The sequence below is a fragment of the Perca flavescens genome, chromosome 22 (genome assembly GCF_004354835.1).
Source record: "Perca flavescens isolate YP-PL-M2 chromosome 22, PFLA_1.0, whole genome shotgun sequence".
Classification (NCBI taxonomy): Eukaryota; Metazoa; Chordata; class Actinopteri; order Perciformes; family Percidae; genus Perca; species Perca flavescens.
In genome coordinates this window covers 15,820,140-15,839,177 of record NC_041352.1, presented here as the reverse complement: position 1 = coordinate 15,839,177, position 19,038 = coordinate 15,820,140, and the positions used below count along the sequence as shown (strand labels likewise).

The window sequence follows — 19,038 nt, the reverse complement described above, 5'->3', positions numbered from 1 at the left end:
TCTGCATCTCAAGTGTGTGTGTTCACTGGTTACAAATCCAATTAAAACCCTATCCTGACCTTCGCTAGCTTGCTGTTTTGGTTACCTTTGATGTCTCTGTGTACAATCATGTTGCTGTGCAGGTAGGAGACTCCTTGGAGGATCTGCCTGGTGTATCTCCTCGTCACCTTCTCTGTCAGGGCCCCATAGGCTTTTAGCTGGTCCTTTATTGAGCCCTGGAGAGCCAGCAAGAGAGCGAGAGAGAATGAGTGGAACTCAGCAAAGATTGAGAAATGCATTTATGGCCTTTATATTGGCTGTTAAAGTGCTCATATTATGCTTTTTGGCTTTTTCCCTTTCCTTTATTTTGTTATATATCTTTTTTGTGCACGTTATAGGTTTACAAAGTGAAAAAGCCCAAAGTCCACCCCAAAGGGACTTACCATCTCCATCAGAAACCCTGCTCCAAACAGCTCTATTGTAGTCCAGCCTTTACTTTCGTGACAAACGTGCGTCACTTTGTAACACGTTATAATGCTCACCTAGCTGCTAGCGTGGCACGCCCTCATACTCTGCTTCTGACTGGCTACTGCGCATGTGCGACTCCCAACAAAGATGAAACAGAAGTGCGATGCCTCACTCTGTAGCTAAAACAGAGAGCTCAACACACAGGGTGAAAAGAGGAGCTGCAGCAATGTGCAGTACAAGAAAAATATGTTGCGATTTTTGAAAATGAAACCATATAAACCTATTCTGGTACAACCTCAAACAATTATGAACCTGAAAATGAGCATAATATGAGCACTTTAAGTAAAATTATTGTCACAGTTGTAGGGTATAAAATGATCTGCTTTGGAAGGATGTGTATAATGGATATGAAATGGTTCAGCGTCTGTCTGTCTTTAAGGAAAATAAGCATACTTGCAACATTTTCCAGCTGAAGCGGATTAATTTAGTTTTATTGCAAAAGCGTCCTCTCAGCCAATTTTAAAGTACAAAAACTAAGTATATAAACACACAATGTGCTGGAAGAAATCTGCATGATTTTAAATCCAAACACCTTCTATGTCCTGCATTTCCTTTCATTTCCTGTTTTCAGTTCCTCGTGAGGAAATCACAGGAGCAAAGACCTGATCCAGTAACACCTGTGACGCAGTTTAGGACTCACACAGTGAAAACAAAACTTCTCCCTCTTCGCTTTCAGCTGTCAGCAAGACACCTCAACAGCTCTCAGGCTCTCAGAGGGACACTTGCCCCACCCGCCCCCAGGGGTGACTAAAGTGTTATCGGTCAGCTACAGCGGTGGCCAGTGTGGGTTTGATTTGTTGTTTGTCTTCAAATGTCTGTGTACCTATCTCTGCAGCCAAAACAACTCAAAATATGACGTTCTCAGACATTTATCTGTATTGTATCTCAATCAAACTTCAATGACTGTGACTTATAAAAGTTTATTGTTATTCTTATACTGTATTTTTTTCTATCTTTTTTCTATTTAAAGAGTGTTTTGTAAGATGCTAAAATCTGCTGCTGGAAATCTAATTTCCTTGCGGGAGTCATCCCAAAAGGATCAATAAAGAGAAGTCTAAGTCTAAGTTTATAAATGTTTCAATATATTCAAATGAAAAGCCCTGTACGCACCCCGGGCATAAACTCCACAAAAATGGTGAGTTTCCTCTGTTCAAGGTCCCGAAGACAACCATAGTACTGTACTATCCGCTCATGATGCAGATTCTTCAGCAGCTGAATCTCACACTCCAGAGCATTCACCTCCTACAGAAAAAAAAAAATAAATAGTTTGAATTAAGGAAAGCACAGAGCACTTGAAAAACTTGAATCATAAAATCACTGTTTTATGCCCTAACATAAAACAGTGACTGTTCTCTCTCACCTTGCTGGTTTCTTGACAGTCGGTATCAAAGGGCACCTGCTTGGCGGCCAGCTCACGGCCTGTGTCGGCATCATAACAGAGGTAGACCTCCCCGAATGCCCCGCGCCCCAGGAGCTTTCCTTGTCGCCAGTTGACTGGCGCCCGCGGCGCTGCAGAAACAAGAACACCACATGATGAAATCCCACCAGTAATTCATTAGGTTGCTAAGCCCCCAGAGGCAGACAGATCCACTGTGATATACTGATTTGAGAAAACACTGACGCATGCGTCAAAATCCACCCGCAAGACCCGACTGTACCTCACCAAGACCAGACGTCAAAAATCCACCGCAGGGTTGTTAACTAATTCCCACCGCAGACCCTCTCAGATAGGGAAAGCCCTGATATTGGAGTCAAACCACGATCAGCAGACAGAAAGCCGGCAAAACCTAAAGCATCTCAACAACTCTCATCTTCACAGGCCCAGACTCTGAGACTTTGTTTTAGTTTTAACAGGCTTCTTTGTGGTCGGGTTAGACAGTCTGAGAAAGACACCGGAGACTGACATATCAACCGCAGACTGCTGAGCTGAGCTTTCGATTCATGACAAAGACAATTTCTGGGCAATGCATACTGCGGACTGAATGAGGACAGATGTGATAAGTGAGCCTATGGATGGATGATGAGAGGGGAATTCTGCATTTTTTCTACTCCCTCAGACTAAAATTCAATCATGTTTGACAGCCAAAGAGTATTCACTTAGAGGAAATTATCTTTGTCTTTAATTCTTGTAACTCCCCTTTTTTCATCTTGAACAATTAAGTCACACTGTTATTCATCCATTTGAGATGTAAATCCATTTGCCTTGCTTTGAGTTTTTATTTAATCTATATTTTGTAGTGCACCCAGGATGCCTTTCGACAAGGGCTGGGTACCATTTAAAATAGTTTAGATAATATGCTGATAGGACACCTGAGTTTCGGTACTAATACCATACTTTTTTTTAATTGCCTGACATCTCTAAACGTTAGCATATTTGCACTTCGTATAAGAAGCTGTGCTCAAATGATAATCTGGTCTAAAAACAAGAACTTTGCTTTACTAAAATGGTCTCTCTTTTTTTTGGTACAAAAAGAGGAGGGGAAGTTAGTTTTTTAAAGCCCACACATGTTCATGTTTACGAGTGCATAAATACGGTGGACATATGGTCGTATATACGCATGCACATTATGAGGTTTATAGCACTTAAGTAAAAAGTACTGAGGTTTGATACCCAGCCCAGCTCTTGGCAAGCAGAAGAAAAACAAAACTGAAACATTCTTCATTCATCTCTGGGTTATCAGTGAGGGTTTATGTCTCATTATCCACAGGAACCAGACAGATACAACACCAATCAACAACAAAGGCCCAGAATTGCAGTTTATTTAAGACTGTTTATATGTTTGGGTCAAATGTTCCTTCGGTGTTTCCTGTCCCTTCATTTTTAAAAGTTTTTAAGGGGGACTACTTACACTTGGCTGTACCACGCTGGCAGCTTTTGTCAGCGGTGCGGCCCAGAGAGCGCAGGTCGCTGTACTGCAGCGTACTACTGTCTCCATTGTAACTGCGTGTGCGACTGGAAGGAACCAGCTGAAACAGGTTCTCCTGCGGCATAAAGCTGCGCGGAAGTGTCCTGCGACCTGAAAACACACATATATATATTAAAAAAAAATAGACATATTAATGACTTTACACACACAGGCCACTGCATCTTTTGTTTGCACTGTGAATGATTTCTACACTGTTTTCACATAGTTACTTTACAGGTGTTGTGCATAAAGTGAGCTCTTGGCCAAGACTTAGGGCCAGCCAGAGCAGAGTGCCTCTCGCCACTCTGTCCCACTTCCCCTCAGACAGGAAGCATGGTGCTGTGTTTTTATACAAGTTCGGGTTCACCGCAGGGAAACGTAAATCATTGCTAGCCAAGGTTAGCCTCTGAGTAAGCAATTACTAGCAGCTGCCTGGAACAGCAAGCCAGGACTTCATGTACCAAATCTACCCAGAGAGCAAAACAAAAATGCAGATATTTGAAAATATTTTATCTGGAAGTGATAGAAATGTGAGGAGGAGGCACTGTGACTATTATTATCCATCTGAAGTTAAAAAAATCTGACCCGATGAGAGTGCATTGGAAGTGTTGTGTGAATCTGTCTGTGTTGTCCATCATAGCAGCATATCTGTGTAATCTGTGAAACAATAGTGGTGTTGTTATTGCTCTAGCAAAGCTGGTTTCTTACGGTCTCCATAATCCTTGCTACGATTGGGCAACTGGAACTGGCGAGGGAAAGTCCCTCCTTTCCCATGGCGACCTAAAGAGAGAGCATTGAGGAAGAGCTGTCAGGAAGTAATTGATGCCTTTACATCAACTGAATTCTCATTTTACATGTACAGTACTTCTCAATTTACATTTTTGTGCGTATTCACGTTTAAGTTCAATAATGCAGATGTAACTGCTTGGAGCTAATCAGACCCAAACATACTGATGCCTAATAAGGACAACCGAATTTGCACATTCCACCTGATCACATCTGACAGACACTACATTGCCTTTGCTCATCTCTGCATGTCAAATCCAAGCGGAGTTCAAAAGCAGCAGAATGAACGACAGCTTTTCACACAGTGAACAGAGCTGTTGTATCGCCTCACTGCAGCCAAGAGAGAAAGTGAAAACAGCTCACGTGTGCTAGCTTAGCCTTAGCTCTGAACCCAGTGGAGTAGTAACTAAAGGCAGGTGGGGAGCACTGCTGACGCAGGCGAGCGCGGACACTCGCTCTCGCTCACACACACACACACACACACACACACACACACACAGAATGGAGAGCAGCGGAGCCGCTTGCAATTGAAAGCAGCTGTTCTGTCAGATGACTGCCTCCCCTCGTGGTGTTTTTGTGGCTGTATCCCATGGAGACGGGAGTTATTTTTTGTGTTTGGCAGCGCGAGATGGAGAGGAAAAATCTACTCACAGGGAATGGTAAACAAATACTGTAGCCCTCAGCAGGAAGGGCCACACAGCTTTACATCTGGGAGGGAAGAGTGTGTATATGTATGTGTGCAGGCACGTGCATGCATGTGTGCCCAAGTGAGTCTTTAAGTGCTGCTGCAGCTACATGAAGCTCCCAAACTCCCAGTCTTTGTACACAATGTGCAGCACTCCCTTTTTTTAAATTTACAGCACGGGAGTGGTGCAGGAGAGAAAGAAATGACCAGATTGGGGGAGCTGTTGTGGTTCGTCTGTTCATGAGGATTAGTGTGGCGTTATCTGTCATCCTGCTCTATTTGATCTGCGTTCTGAAGGAAAAAGGGACAGACAGGGAGCCGAGGGACAAAGAAACAGACGAGAAGGGGGGCATCTAGAGGCGAGGGGACAGAGAAGGGAAGTGATCATGAAATGACAGGAAAGCAGCAATGTCTATTTGGAACTGGAGAAAAAAAAAAAAAAAAAAGGCAGACGAAGAGGGGAGATGGGAAGAGAGAGACAAATGAGATGGACAAAGGGTACTCAGAGGAGACTGTGCCAAAGAAAAAGCAGGAAGAGTTATGATGCTATCACACTCCCTTCATCACCTCCTGAGACACAAGAAATACAACCAAGATATTAAATATCTCCACAATAACCCATTCCTCATTTTAAGTATTAATGATAAAACCATCACATAATATCATCCCCCTCCTCATTAGTAATCTCAAGAGGGTATTTGCAACAGGGAAACATCATAGATAATCAGAAGCTGCACGAACAGAGCGTTAGTTCTTTTTATGTGAAACTGATTGCGTGGCTATAATCACAGCAGAACCTTAAAAAAAATTACAAAAAAAAACAGACAAAACTTTCTAATAATAAACAAGCTTTCTATACCTCTCTTTATCTTTCTATTGTGTTTGAGTTGACTCAACAGCAGAGAAGCCGTTTTTAGAACTGCTGCAGATTTCTCCTGTCTTACCTTTGTATTCATAGTTCAGGTTCAGGTAATTATTGTCACGGTTGTTCTGCGAGTAAGGAGGACTGAAATGACAAGAGAACAGAGGGGTGGGGGGGTGGGGAGTTGAAAAACATTTTGCTATTTCAGTCAGTAATTTCCCCTTATCTTCAAACAGAGTCTGGCTACAGCTGCTGGTCTGAAACTTCAGACTGTAAAGCAGCACCAAATGCCTCAAAATGACTGTTGCGTTTAATCTACTGAGCTTTCAGTCTCAATTGAAATAACAATGTCCTGAAATAGAAAATATATGCTGAATGTTGAGAGCCTCTCTGCATTAACAATAACAAAGGGAAAGTGAAGTTTGTGGCGCAAAATTTCTGAAATGGCAGTGAAACTAACTTTCCATCATTAAATGCATCCATGTACACCCCCCCATGTACACCCCCCTCCCCCCCCCACACCGGCCGACTGTGGCCAACTCTGCCCCGCCGAACCGACAGAGAGTGACGTCTCTGTCGACCGCAGGGCGGCGCGGGGCCACGAGACCCTGGATAAGGGGCACGCATGCCCGCTCGCAGGGAAAAGTTCCATGCACTCGTTTCCTGCCATTGTTCTGCAGCCTGAAGCCCAGATAAGCCTCGTGCAGGTAGAGCTGTTTCCGTCCTACGCTCTATCTCAACCTCACTCTTGCTCACTTTTCTTTTCCATTTAATTCACATTCAGACTCCCCCACCCCCCCCTTCACTCTCTCACTATTTTACCACTTTTCATTTTCTGGCTCAATTTTTACCCTCTCATCCAGCATGTTCTTGCTCACTCTTTCGAGTCTCCCACTCAGTCTGCTTCTCTTTCTCACGCTCTCTCTCTGTCTCTCATGATAACGGAGGAATCCAGGCGTCCAGATAAGAGTTTCGTCGCCATGGCAACAGCAAAGGGACCTGATTCCTCCCAGCACAGACAGGGTCAGGGAGCTCTGCTGGCCTTTGACACAGTTTGCAAACTTCACTGAGAGCCTCTAGGTTGCTTCGGTGTGTGTGTGTGTTTGCAACATACAGGATCACACCCAAAGTGTGTTAACAAGCACGAACACCGAGTCTCATATCTCTGCAGATTATGCTGCTCTGCAATATGAATGTGCACATCATAAATCTAAATCCACACAGACAAGCGGCATAAATCACACATTGCATGATGACTCACCTGTCCAGGGCTTGATCTATTGATTGACAGCTGCTCGACAGTGAGTTGTCTGCGCTCCCAAATGGATCCAGCATCTGATAGATATAATAACACAGGGGAAATCGAGGGTCACAGAGGATGCAATCATGTGGGAGAGAATATAAAGCAGGTCAGATGAAGCAGTGTGTATAACTGCAGCGCAATGTAAGAATGTGAAGGGACATGATATGGCTGTCTCTTTAAAAGCTCAGGTTATACACAGCTACATTAAAAACAATTCTCAATGGTAACTTATGCGGCCATGTACAATACTGCTACTACAAGAGCTCCTATCAAAAACAATATACTGGACTTCATCTCCATGGATACTGAAAGAGTAACCACAGAGAATGTGCAACAAATTGAGCCTCCCTTTATTTGAATGCACAACAAGCCGAGCACCAGTATCCTGGGAGCTTCCTGTTTCCTAGAAAGTTGATATAGGGCAATGAACGATTGCCCTATAATAAATGACAGGAAACAACATTTTGATACGGTCTGGTTCGAAAAACTGTAAACTTGTTCTTTAAACTACATAACAGTCAAACGTTTAAAAATGTGCTTTATTCTGTCTACATTTCCTCTGACAAGTGGCCCTATCAGGCGAAGGCAGAACACAAGACTTCAGTCCTATGTTGTGTCAAACACACACCTCAAAGTAAATTATCTTTATGGTTGCTGGACAAAAAACTTTTAAAGAAGAGCCAAATTAGACGTTGTCTGGACAAAAAAAACAAACAAAAAAAAAACTGTTAAATAATACTCACTTGGCCATAGACATTTAAAAAAAATTACTATTTTGCTTCTTGCTAAGTGGCCATGACAAGCATGCCTCTCTTAAGTCTTGCCCCAATTAAAAATAATGGACAAGGTAGATGCAAACAAATGAGTCCCACAGCGGCGAGGAAGTCAGACCTTTGTTGTATTAAACCGTTAAACAGAATTTGTCTGTGTATACTCAGGTTACTAGCCAAATATCTTTAAACAAAGAGACAAATTAGAAGGTTATGAAAGCTCGTCATTAAAGTGCATTAACTGGGACTGCTCAAGTTACAACATGTAGCCAGACTAGCAAGTTTCCGTTCAGTGTATAAAGAACGTTGATTTAAACCACACCTCCGCCCAGTGTTTATCCAGAACATGGTATAATAATGAGTTTTTTTTTAAATTGTCCTAATGTACAGTCTCTTTACTCAGGACATGCTCTTACATTCTGGTCATGGGTCTCAGGGATGAACTCCCCTTCACTGTGGATGCTGGTGTAGGAACCCTGGCGGGCAATCTGCTGCTGCTCCTCGGGGACGCTGCCAGGAGGCGGGGACGTCCGACCTGTGTGCAGGGAACCTGGGACCGTTTGAAAGGGTGGATGGAGGTGGAGGAACAGGGAGCAGCGGAGAGGGGAATGGAAGAATTGAGTGCAAAGAAGGAGGAGAAAAATCAGAAAACAAAAAGGAGGAATTGAGCATGGAAGGGGAGAAGGGACGGAGGGAGCGCAAGGGGAAGATGATGAAGAGATGAACGGGAGGGGCAGAGGGGAGAGAACGGCGTCACGGTGTTATTCATGGGTACAAGTTCAACAGTGCCACGACTACGAGAAGTGATTTACTAAACCACACCGCCGCCACCTCTAACCTCAATTACTGTGACAAACGCTCCTCCGGCTGAGCTGCAGCGGAGACTCAGCACTCGTCCTTGACAGTGTAAGAAGACCTACTGAAAGTCTGTCTGTCGCTGGCTGAGCTGGCAGTAATACCGAAAGAGTGCACAGAGGCCTATAGGTGCCAAGGTGTACAGGGACGGTTACAAAACAGTCTAGTTTTTGACTGGAAGCTCTTTTTTTCCCCTCACAGTTCAGTTTCTTTCTGCCTCTTTCCCCTCTCTCCTTGCCTCTCCTCTCCCCCTGCTGCTATATGTCATTAAGGTACCCGGGCTCACATCACATCTTCACTCAACCATCCACTGTGACGGCTCTGCTGTCACCTCTCATCTGCCACCACTCCCTCCACTTCCATCTCTCAGCCTCACTGACTTGCGGCTGGCGGGGGTATTGATAGAGAGCGGGGTAATTCTATACAATTTATATGACTCGGGATGGTGACGGCGCTGATGTTATCGGGGCTACGTGAGAAAGATTGGCGGCGACAGCGATCATAAAGCGTTCAGCTGTTATGTAAAAAAGTGCAAAGGAGCGCTAGTCGTTATCACACGTGTCTGAGATAGGAGTGCAAAATTGACCTTTCTGGGTAGAATATTAAGACATGGGGGACGAGGAGTAGCTCAGTATTTCACAAAGCAAAATAAACCATCACGCTGTGTTACCAAACAAGCCGGGAAGGACAACAGAACTGGAGTGTATCGTGTTATCTAACGGACATGACAAGAAAAGGACCTTTGTCCTAAAGGTCTTAAAGTAATAGGTTGACATTTTTGTCTTATTTGCTTTCTTGGTCCTGAACAGATTGATATCATAAGATTAAGCTACAGCCAGAAGACGATTAGCTAAGCTAACCATCTGGTGACTATTACTCCTACGGTAGAAAAAAATATAATATGTACAATTATTTAATAGTATTTAATACGTACAAAAATCAAAGTGAACAAAGTTGGGCTTTTCCACAACTTCCCAAAGGTTTGGGTCGGAGTAAACAAACAAGATACACTTTAAAGTGTTCATTAGTGAGCTTCATATATTGTAGGGCTGCACGATTAATGGTTTTCAAATTGAAATCGCGATTTGAAAGAATGCAATTAGCTAATCGTGAAGACCGCAATTAATCAAATGTGAAATATTTTTATTTATTTTGTTGTACACGGTTTGTGTAACATTTGATTTAACATTTTTTATTTCTCTTTTCATTATTATATTTACGGTTTTTTCATAAGATAAATGCTGGAATAATGTTACCTATCACAGTAGTTTTCAGTGGATTTTTCATTCATTTTTTATTTAACATGATTGCAAAAGGTGCAATATGTAGCTAAAAAATAAAAAAATATAAAAATCGAATCGCAATATCTGGCAGGAAAATTGCAATTCAATTTTTTTTCCCCAAATTGTTGTTGTTGTCCTAATATGTTGTTACCGTTGGACCGAGCGTCTTCAGGACTAACTTATCAAGGTGAGGAAGCAGATGGAGAGCTGCTTGGTATGAGAGCACACTCTTGTCCTTGCTCTGACCTGACAACTCTCTGGCTGTTCAAGTTGTCACTTTCACTCCCAATTTGCATTTGTCCATTCTGACAAAGCATGTCCCTCATCTTGCCATTAACATTCCAATGACTTTGGCATGACTCTGTTTTGTAAACTGACAAGCCACCCTTGAGGCCTCAGCAGGTAAACAAGACATCTTGACATCAGCAGGGTTTGGTTGTAACTCTCTGCTTTTTTGCTTTTCTGGGAGACATTACATCTCAACAGTGTGTGATACAATAGAGCTGTAATGGCATCCTGATTGGTCCGATAGCCATTGACATTTCATTTTGTTTCTACATGCCGGCTCACCTGTCGAGTGTTTGCGCACCCTCTCCGAGCCCTTGAGCAGGGAGCCCTTCAGATCTCCCAGTGACCGCGATGACCTCATCTCGCTCTGTTTGTCCCTGCTGTTCACCTGTAGGTACTACACAGAGAGAGTAGGGAAATGAGCAAACAGAGAAAGAGAAAAGAATCAGGAGAGGAAGTGAGGGCAGCATTACATCATTGTTCAGTTACATTATAGTATCAGTGGGGGACGTTTGTTTCCTCTAAGTGACTGTGTAGAGCAAACGGTAGCTCTGATGCAACTGACTTCATTTAAAGGTTGTGTTTTAAGACATGACTTTAGCAACTGAGTTCACAATAAAGGCCGATTTACGCTTCTGTGTTAAATCGACACCGTGGGTACGTACGTAGGTACGTGGAGACACGGACCCTGTGCTGACGTGCACCTCTCAAAAAACGTAACTACACATTGCGGTGACACAGACTGCAAAAAACTGTGATTGGCCGTGGCTTTGTAGGTAGAGATGTTCCGATACCGATACCAGTATCGGCTCCGATACTGCCTAAAATGCTGGTATCGGTATCGGGAAGTACTGGAGTTAATGCACCAATCCGATACCACGTAATAAAGCCCAAAAGAAAATCTATGTTAAAGTAGATTATTCATGTTCTTTTTCCGTTATAACTGTCAAACTGGACAGTAAAAGAAAGTTCTGTGGCGTTCATTGTTTGTGTTTGTTCATGTTTCACAAAGATAGAAATAATATCACATCCATACAGGGATAGTAGTATACAGTTGTTAAAACATAATAAAATATATGACACACTGGTATCGGATCGGTACTCGGTATCGGGCAATACACAAGTTCAGGTATCGGAATCGGTATCGGGAAGCAAAAAATGGTATCGGGCCATCTCTATTTGTAGGGTTGCATTTCCCCCCTCTCAAGGAGAGGGTTAACTTTTCCTGTTACAGATTTCCCACCGTGGTCAGAAAGCACAGGGGAGACACTTTGTTTCCCCAACTATGACTCTAGAGGCGGCACTTGCTCCGAAGCTAATCCCCGTCACTCTCTCACTCGCTCTACACTCCCCACACACGCACACACACACGCCGGCCCTGCTATTCTCTTAACGAGATCGACGCAGACACCAGCGCACAAGTATAAATCACAGTCCATTTACGTAGGCTACGGCGAAAGCTCTGCTTAGAGTCTCCGCAGAAGCATAAATCCTGCTTAATATATAACTGTCAGCAAGTGACTTACCTGCAGCTGTTACCAACACAGTTGTTACAGTTAGTATTTACACATTGGTACATTGTTCATTCTCTATATACAGTACAAGCCAAAAGTTTGGACAGACCTTCTCATTCGATGCGTTTCCTTTTTATTTTCATGACTATTTACATTGTAGATTCTCACTGAAGGCATCAAAACTATGAACACATGTGGAATTATGTACTTAACAAAAAAGTGTGAAATAACTGAAAACATGTCTTATATTTTAGATTCTTTAAAGTAGCCACCCTTTGCTTTTTTATTAATAAGGGACAACATTCCACTAATTAACCCTGACAAAGCACACCTGTGAAGTGAAAACCATTTCAGGTGACTACCTCATGAAGCTCATTGAGAGAAGACCAAGGGTTTGCAGAGTTATCAAAAAAAGCAAAGGGTGGCTACTTTGAAGAATCTAAAATATAAGACATGTTTTCAGTTATTTCACACTTTTTTGTTAAGTACATAATTCCATATGTGTTCATTCATAGTTTTGATGCCTTCAGTGAGAATCTACAATGTAAATAGTCATGAAAATAAAGAAACACATTGAATGAGAAGGTGTGTCCAAACTTTTGGCCTGTACTGTAGTTATATATAGTTATATTATAGTTATAGTGGATGATCAGTTTCATGTGTTCAATACGTTGTTAGGAACTTACATTCTTCGGGGTCTTTAGCAGTATCCTGAGCAGCCCGTTGGTCCCCGAGCTGCAGCCCAACGTCAGCACCGCCTGATCCAAGTCCTCCTGAGTCTTCAGGGGCAGCAGCAACTGAAAGGACAAGAAAACATGCAGCCCATGACCTTTAATTCCCCATTGTTCCAGGATGGCATCATGTTAAAGCCTTGCTAAGATTCAGTGATTTTCACGGAGTAAACTCTGAATTCAAGGTTTTTCCTGATACCCAAATGCTGCAATGGGACTGCATAAAGTATTAGTTGCTTTCTTGTTTTCTAACATTGTTCTTGTACCTCTTTTTCCATGAAGAACATGTCCATCTGCTGGCCAAAGGCCTCGGTCACTTTCTGCAGCAGCTCCTTGACTTTCAGCGGCCTCTGGAACGGGATGATTCTGGGAAGCAGAGAACGTCGGCAGGGTCAGAGGTTGGAGAGAGAAGCTAGTGTTGTGTCTAGCTGCGACATTTCATGAGGTCAGACTCTGAAGCCAAGTCTGAGGTGGGATTTTGGCAAAAAAAAAAAAAAAAAAAAAAAAAAAATAGCAGCTGATTGGCAGCTATAGCTGCTCATAGTTCACAAGTTTGTGGCCATTGACACAGAACAGAAAAAGAAGGGATTGAAAAAAGAAATGGAGTTATAGACGTGGTGGATCCAGTTATTTCCTATTACTTACTGGTTTTCGAACATGTATTTCTAATCTCTGTGTAACAATGTTTCTATGGTAACAAGAGAAAAAAGGACAGGTCATCTGGGTCAAGGAGAGGAGCTGATGCTAAAGGGGCATTAATCAATGCAATGAAAACAGAAAGTACCAGAGTAACCCCCTCTGATGTATACAAATATCGTATCTACTGTACGCCTACGTGTATGACTGAGTGTGCATACTCTGTCTGTCCGAGCTTATCAGCGAGTGTTTGTAGTGAGTGTATATATGGATGTGTGCGTGTTTGTAAAACTCAACATGCATGAGTGTGCTTCCCAATCAGTGTGTGCATCGGCCACTGTTTCAACACCACTGGGCCTCTCCACTAAGCCAGCACAAAGGCAGATACGAAACTTCCTGAGAGGAAAGGGGAAAAAAATCTGGAGCGGCAGCAAAAAGCAGCAGGATGTGTGTCTTTCCCTCCTCTTTTTAAAGACTGACAGATACAGAGACGTGGAGATATTTACAGACTGTGAGAGGAAAAATAAAAGGAGACAGCCTGACAATAAAAGGAAAGAAAGAGAAGGAGATTCTCTCTGGCATTTCTTCTCCTCTCTTTTCTATCCATCTCCCCTCACTCTCCGCTTTTGAAGAATCCGCAGCCCACTATCTCTTTATAGTATCCTGATAAAAGGACTCATTTTTTTCCCATAATTTCCTCATCAGAGGCCAAAGCTCTGCCTATCTTCATGACTGCTCATTGGCTCCCTCATTTGAGGAGAGGATTCTGGGAAAAGGGAGGCCTGCAGATCAGAGGCGAGCAGCAGCACAGCTAAACGCTCTCCGTCTCTGTTTATACTCGACGTTGATGTGTCTGATAAAGAGCTGGAGGGATATGGGGGAGGGGGTGGTTGGTTGAGGGGGTTGTGAGGATGCTGCTCCAAAAGATACGGCTTTCCTTCCTCTGTGCAAGCATGTGTGGACACACAGATTTGCAGAGTAAAAAGAATGCTTTCACACATCCCAGCACACTCTCCCTTTCTCTTACCCTTTCTCTCATGGACACAATCACAATCACATACACACCAGAAAAAAAAAGGCCTGGCTCTGTTCCTTTACTCTCTGGCAGGAGACCCTGAGGCAGAGCCAGGGGGAAGAGAGAGACACAGCTCCTATTTCCTGCCCCAAACCTTCAGCGCTCGCCAATGAAAAGAGAGACCGTCCAATAAGATTCCATTGTGGCCAGACTCTACGGTTATCCTGACTCAGGGACTCCTAATACCGCAAGTGCTGTGCTCAGATGCAACGTGTTACTCACACTGGGGAAAACTTGGATTACGATCGTACGGTTTTTCAAATAAAAAAAAGAATAAGATCTAGCCTCTGTGTGCTCAAGAATGAAATGAAGTTTCGATAATAATTAATAATCAAATGTAATCATAATAAACTTAGTCATAAGTGCCTCCATAATCAGGTTGAGGGGTTTCTTGCTCAGCAGCTCAAGTTGAACAGTTTTTGAGGAGGGCTCAGGATTGTAGTTGATTTTCATTAAGGTTTTTATGGGATTTTATTTATTTGTATTACTACAGACAGAAGTTGCGAACAAGCTTAGATTATAAATGCTATGTTACGCAGCTTTGGTCGATGCTATGTATTGTTCCCTAGAAATATAAACATTAAACCTGCATAACAGAGTTTGTTGGCCACTTGTGGGCAGTGGAAACAATTGGTAAACACAACACGGATATAATATCAAATTTTAAGTTGATATGCTGCTAACGTGCTAGCAAAACAGTTGCCTATTTACAGATCCAGCAGTTACAAATCAACATTAGCATTTATTTGGAGTCATGTTTCTGTTCACCTAATAAATGCAAGTCCAATTGTCACTGTCCTTCTATCCGGTTGCTTAGCAGCTAATTGCTTCACTATGGCCACCGTCTAGTCGCTACCTTTGTTTGTCAGTGGTTTGATTCTGGCCAGGTAGTCTACGTGGGTTTTAACAGCTGCCTGCTGGGGAGAGCAGTGAGAGTAAACAAAACCAGTAAAGTTGTGGATCAGAAAACCAAAACAATGAGATAAAAGATGCCCAAAGACTCTGTAGAACTGCAGATTCTGGTGATAATTCTTGGTGGCTTTTCACTACGAGTTACCCCTTTCATATATACATAATAATGTTATCCATTGTTAATATAAAAACATTGATTAGAGCATTATTAAATAAATACATATGTAAGAAATGCTGTTGCTACAATGTGATCCTACTGATTTCCTTGATGAAAAAAGCTAACATGACAAAAGAGAGAGAGAGAGAGAGAGAGAGAGAGAGAGAGAGAGAGAGAGAAAAGCGTGAATTCAGAGGATGAATATAAAAAGTGCATAAAAATAAGAGTTGCTTTTGAATGGAGTCTTCGACGGTGAGCTGTTGTCTGTCTGTTCCAAGAGAGAGAGAGAGCAGTGTGAGGGGAGCTCTTGAGAAAGAGAAGAAGACCGTGAGATGGAGAAGCAGAGGGAGGCAGAAACACAGAGAGACAGGGACATGAAAAACTCGTCTCTAACTCAGCAGTAGCCAATTAGGGCTGTGAAAAAGCGGAGAGGCCCAATGTGAAGCCGTATTCTGATGGAGGAGCCTGAGAGCCTGTGGTTTTCTAATCACAGCTTCACTGAACCAATGCTTGTTCTGCTGGTCTGTATTCTGATGAATCAAGACAATTACTCTTATAGGTTCTGGTCAGTCTCCCTCTGATGTTTTTTCCACTGTACAGTACACTCTCTGTGTTTGTCATATCCCCCCTAAGGAGTTGTTTGGAGTTGAGACTCTGTGTGGGTGGTTAATCGAGGGTTTGGTGGGGACAGAAGTCTGCCTGTGAACTTGGACCTCTACCAATGCTAAATGCTAAAAGGCCAGACAAGGACCTGAGAGAGTCACACAGCATCCATACATGGAAGCTGCAATTCCAGCGTAGACAAAATGAGGCTCAGCTCCAAATAAAGCCAGTTCAAAAGATCTGGTATTTATACTGGGCGCCTTAGCTTTCAAAGTGCTCCAACATGGTAAACAAACTAAGGCACGTTGGTGGGGAAAACTGCTCGTAAGACAGAGTTAGTGTAACCATGCTTTGGTTCTTGAGTAACTGTGAGGCTGGTGGTGTGGAGGAGGACAGATGGCTGCAGGGTGAAGGATGTAGAAGACAGAGAGAAAGCACAAGAAAACACAGAAGATAAAAGTATTAATTTGGGGTGGGCCTGGAAGACTGGACACTGTCTTTTCGCTCGCTCCCTCTCTCAGGCCCTCTCTCTTTTCTTTTCCCTTCCTCAAACGGCCCGTCTGAGCCTGAAAACACAAGGCCGCGGCTAAATGTCAAAGCAGGAATTTTCCCTCTCTTTATGCTACTCTGGCATGTAGCTGTGATTTCCACTAGACACCAAAATCCCAGGCATGGCAAAGCATAACAAAGAAGATCTCAACTGAAGAGTTAAGTCTTGGACAGAGGAGTAGAAAAAACAATATGGAGGTTCCAACCTACCGTTTTTCTCTCTCATGCTCCAGCTTGACTCTTAAATCCTGTTGAGAGGAAAAATAACAACAGAGAGGAGTTATGCAAGTGTAAAGTTAAAATGTGGGATTTAGGCTGCTGAATAAACAAAAGCAATAAGCTGGACAAGGAATTTAAGTGACAAAAAGCATTATAATAATGATTCGGGTTTTGAATGGCTAAATTGCTAAATTTTGTTTTGCAACACAAAGACAACAATATCTTTCAACTTGACTGCAAAGATGACATGACACAATATAGGTTCTCTTTTTATAAAGGCATTACCCAAGGGAGTAAGAATCTGGAGGAGCCTATGACTCTGCATGAGGTCATGGTGAAAAACTGACACTGACACATCAGTACGAGCGAGTAGGGGTTTACCCCAACTCTGAGCGGAAACTGTCCCTGCTCCTCACTGTTTGTTTATGGCTCATCATAAAAATCTGTGCTTCAAGAGGAATTGCCAATTATCATTCCACAGAGGGAACAAACGCACAAGGAAATGCCTTCAGAAAGAGGCACAAGGTAATTGAGAGAAATTAAATCCTGGAAGGTGGTAGGCCACAAACCATAATCTTTGTTTGGGATGACTTTACAAATGCAGGTTTCTAAATAGTTTATTTTGAGATGCCTCCAATAGATTTTAGGAAAACCAGTTTTAATAAGTGTCACATTAGTGTCTGTGTTCGAATTCGACTCAGAATATAAGCTCATTTCAGTCATTATCTCTCCAAAACTACAGCACAACCTTCATCTGACTTTGCAGCGGTCAGTCCAGCAAAGGAAAAAGAAAAATCCAAAAAGGAAGTGAGGCTGAGGTTTTGTGTGATGACAGTAAAGGCTAAAGCCACTGCTGTTTGTATAGTTAATAAACTATAATTGAGCAGAATTTGTGACAGCTTTAATGTGATACTCAAAAACCTAAACTCACCCCCCCCCCCCGTAGGCTTGATTAATGGCTGTAAAACGTTTATAGTTTACATGAAGGGCAGCAGCTGTGATCAAGATAAAGTCACGTCTGTTATAATGGATACTAATGGTAGGGAGGTTTTACAGCAGAAAGAAAACTATCTCAAACTATTTATGCACTATAATCCACTCTTTGTATACTCAGCATGCCCCAATCATTCCCTGTTTTATCAAAATATGGCTCATTGCATGCTGCATGCTGCAGACTCCACTGATGATTGCAATTCTGATCTGTGTATTTACATAAATTCTATCAAAAATATGACTCTTTTGAACATACTGAGGAGGTTTAAGAAGTTTCTGTGGAAGTCTACACATCTTCCGCCGCACGCTAAAAAACACATCTCTTCCGACTGCACATGAGCCAAGAAGATGATGGCTACAAAAAATAAAAAATGCACTTAAATGTTGCACTTACAAGTCGCTCTTTGTAGTTTGGCTTATTTGAAGCTAATGTACTTGATTCTTGCTGTTTGGACTTTGTACCTTCATGGTTGAATGCACTTATTGGAAGTCGCTTCGGAAAAAAACATCAGCTAAATGAAATGAAATGTAAGGTTACGTTTTGACACTACCTTTCAGCATTAGAATCTTCTTCTCAGTCAGAAAAGAAAACACAAACCTTTTACAGCCACCATTTAAGCCTATTAGAGGCGGTCAGAGTTTAACATCGGTACTCCGGAGACAGATTTCGATTGGACAGTAGTGTCATTTTAAATGAAGCATGACTGGATGCCATGTGTACCTGTTTGTAGAGTAAGGTTCTGTTCTTGGGCTTGTGGCTGTTGTGCTGGGTGTAGCAGCGACCCAGGGCTGCCAGGTCCTTCATAATGGAGTTTAGCGCCTCCTCGTCATCTAAACACAGAAGATACACGTCAGTCATGTCAAATCACTCTCGCTCCTTTGAGGTTAAATAAAGAAACTGTACGATGACTTATAGCTGTATAAATTCACTTTCCATGGTAACATAAGCTTCCTATGTCGCCATTCCTTGACATTTAGAGCGCCACAGATGAGTGATAATAGCCTAACGTTGTTTCATTATTTGTCACGTGGCTTGCAGTGGAGCTTGTGTTGGCTCAGACCAGGCAGTGGGGCACCACCACCAACAAACACCTGGTCTGTTACTTCCTGTTCTGATGCCATTAGCAGAGTTTCCACTAATGGAAAGAATCCAATGTTTGTTTTTTCTCTCTTACAGAATCAAAACAATATATTACCTCTGAAACGAGAACTTTTCTCTGTATAAGCAGGGCCGGCCTGGGCACAGGCAGACCTGTACGAGCCAAATCTTTGTCTTTTCTAAATGTTATCTTAGGTGTGAGAAAGGTGAGGAATTGTGATGCTGTGGATAAACCTAACAATGCCTGTGGCTCTCAAACTCTGTACTCTGCATACAAAAGCGGAGAAAGAGAACGGGTGTTTAAT

General features: G+C 42.6%; 1 protein-coding gene across 1 annotated transcript in view; it reads right to left on the bottom strand.

Moving 5' to 3' along the window:
* Nucleotides 1–19,038, bottom strand: part of map3k22 (mitogen-activated protein kinase kinase kinase 22) — a 41,588-nt gene that overhangs the window by 4,530 nt on the left and 18,020 nt on the right. Inside the window, exons 4-16 of the mRNA XM_028569043.1 lie at nt 18,356–18,465; nt 16,633–16,670; nt 12,757–12,856; nt 12,446–12,556; nt 10,528–10,642; nt 8,236–8,369; nt 7,008–7,081; nt 5,829–5,890; nt 4,122–4,193; nt 3,357–3,524; nt 1,868–2,016; nt 1,618–1,749; nt 86–215 (exon numbers count right to left, since the gene is read on the bottom strand). Coding sequence (XP_028424844.1) covers nt 86–215; nt 1,618–1,749; nt 1,868–2,016; nt 3,357–3,524; nt 4,122–4,193; nt 5,829–5,890; nt 7,008–7,081; nt 8,236–8,369; nt 10,528–10,642; nt 12,446–12,556; nt 12,757–12,856; nt 16,633–16,670; nt 18,356–18,465 — 1,395 coding nt within the window. The remainder of the gene's footprint in view (nt 1–85; nt 216–1,617; nt 1,750–1,867; nt 2,017–3,356; nt 3,525–4,121; nt 4,194–5,828; nt 5,891–7,007; nt 7,082–8,235; nt 8,370–10,527; nt 10,643–12,445; nt 12,557–12,756; nt 12,857–16,632; nt 16,671–18,355; nt 18,466–19,038) is intronic.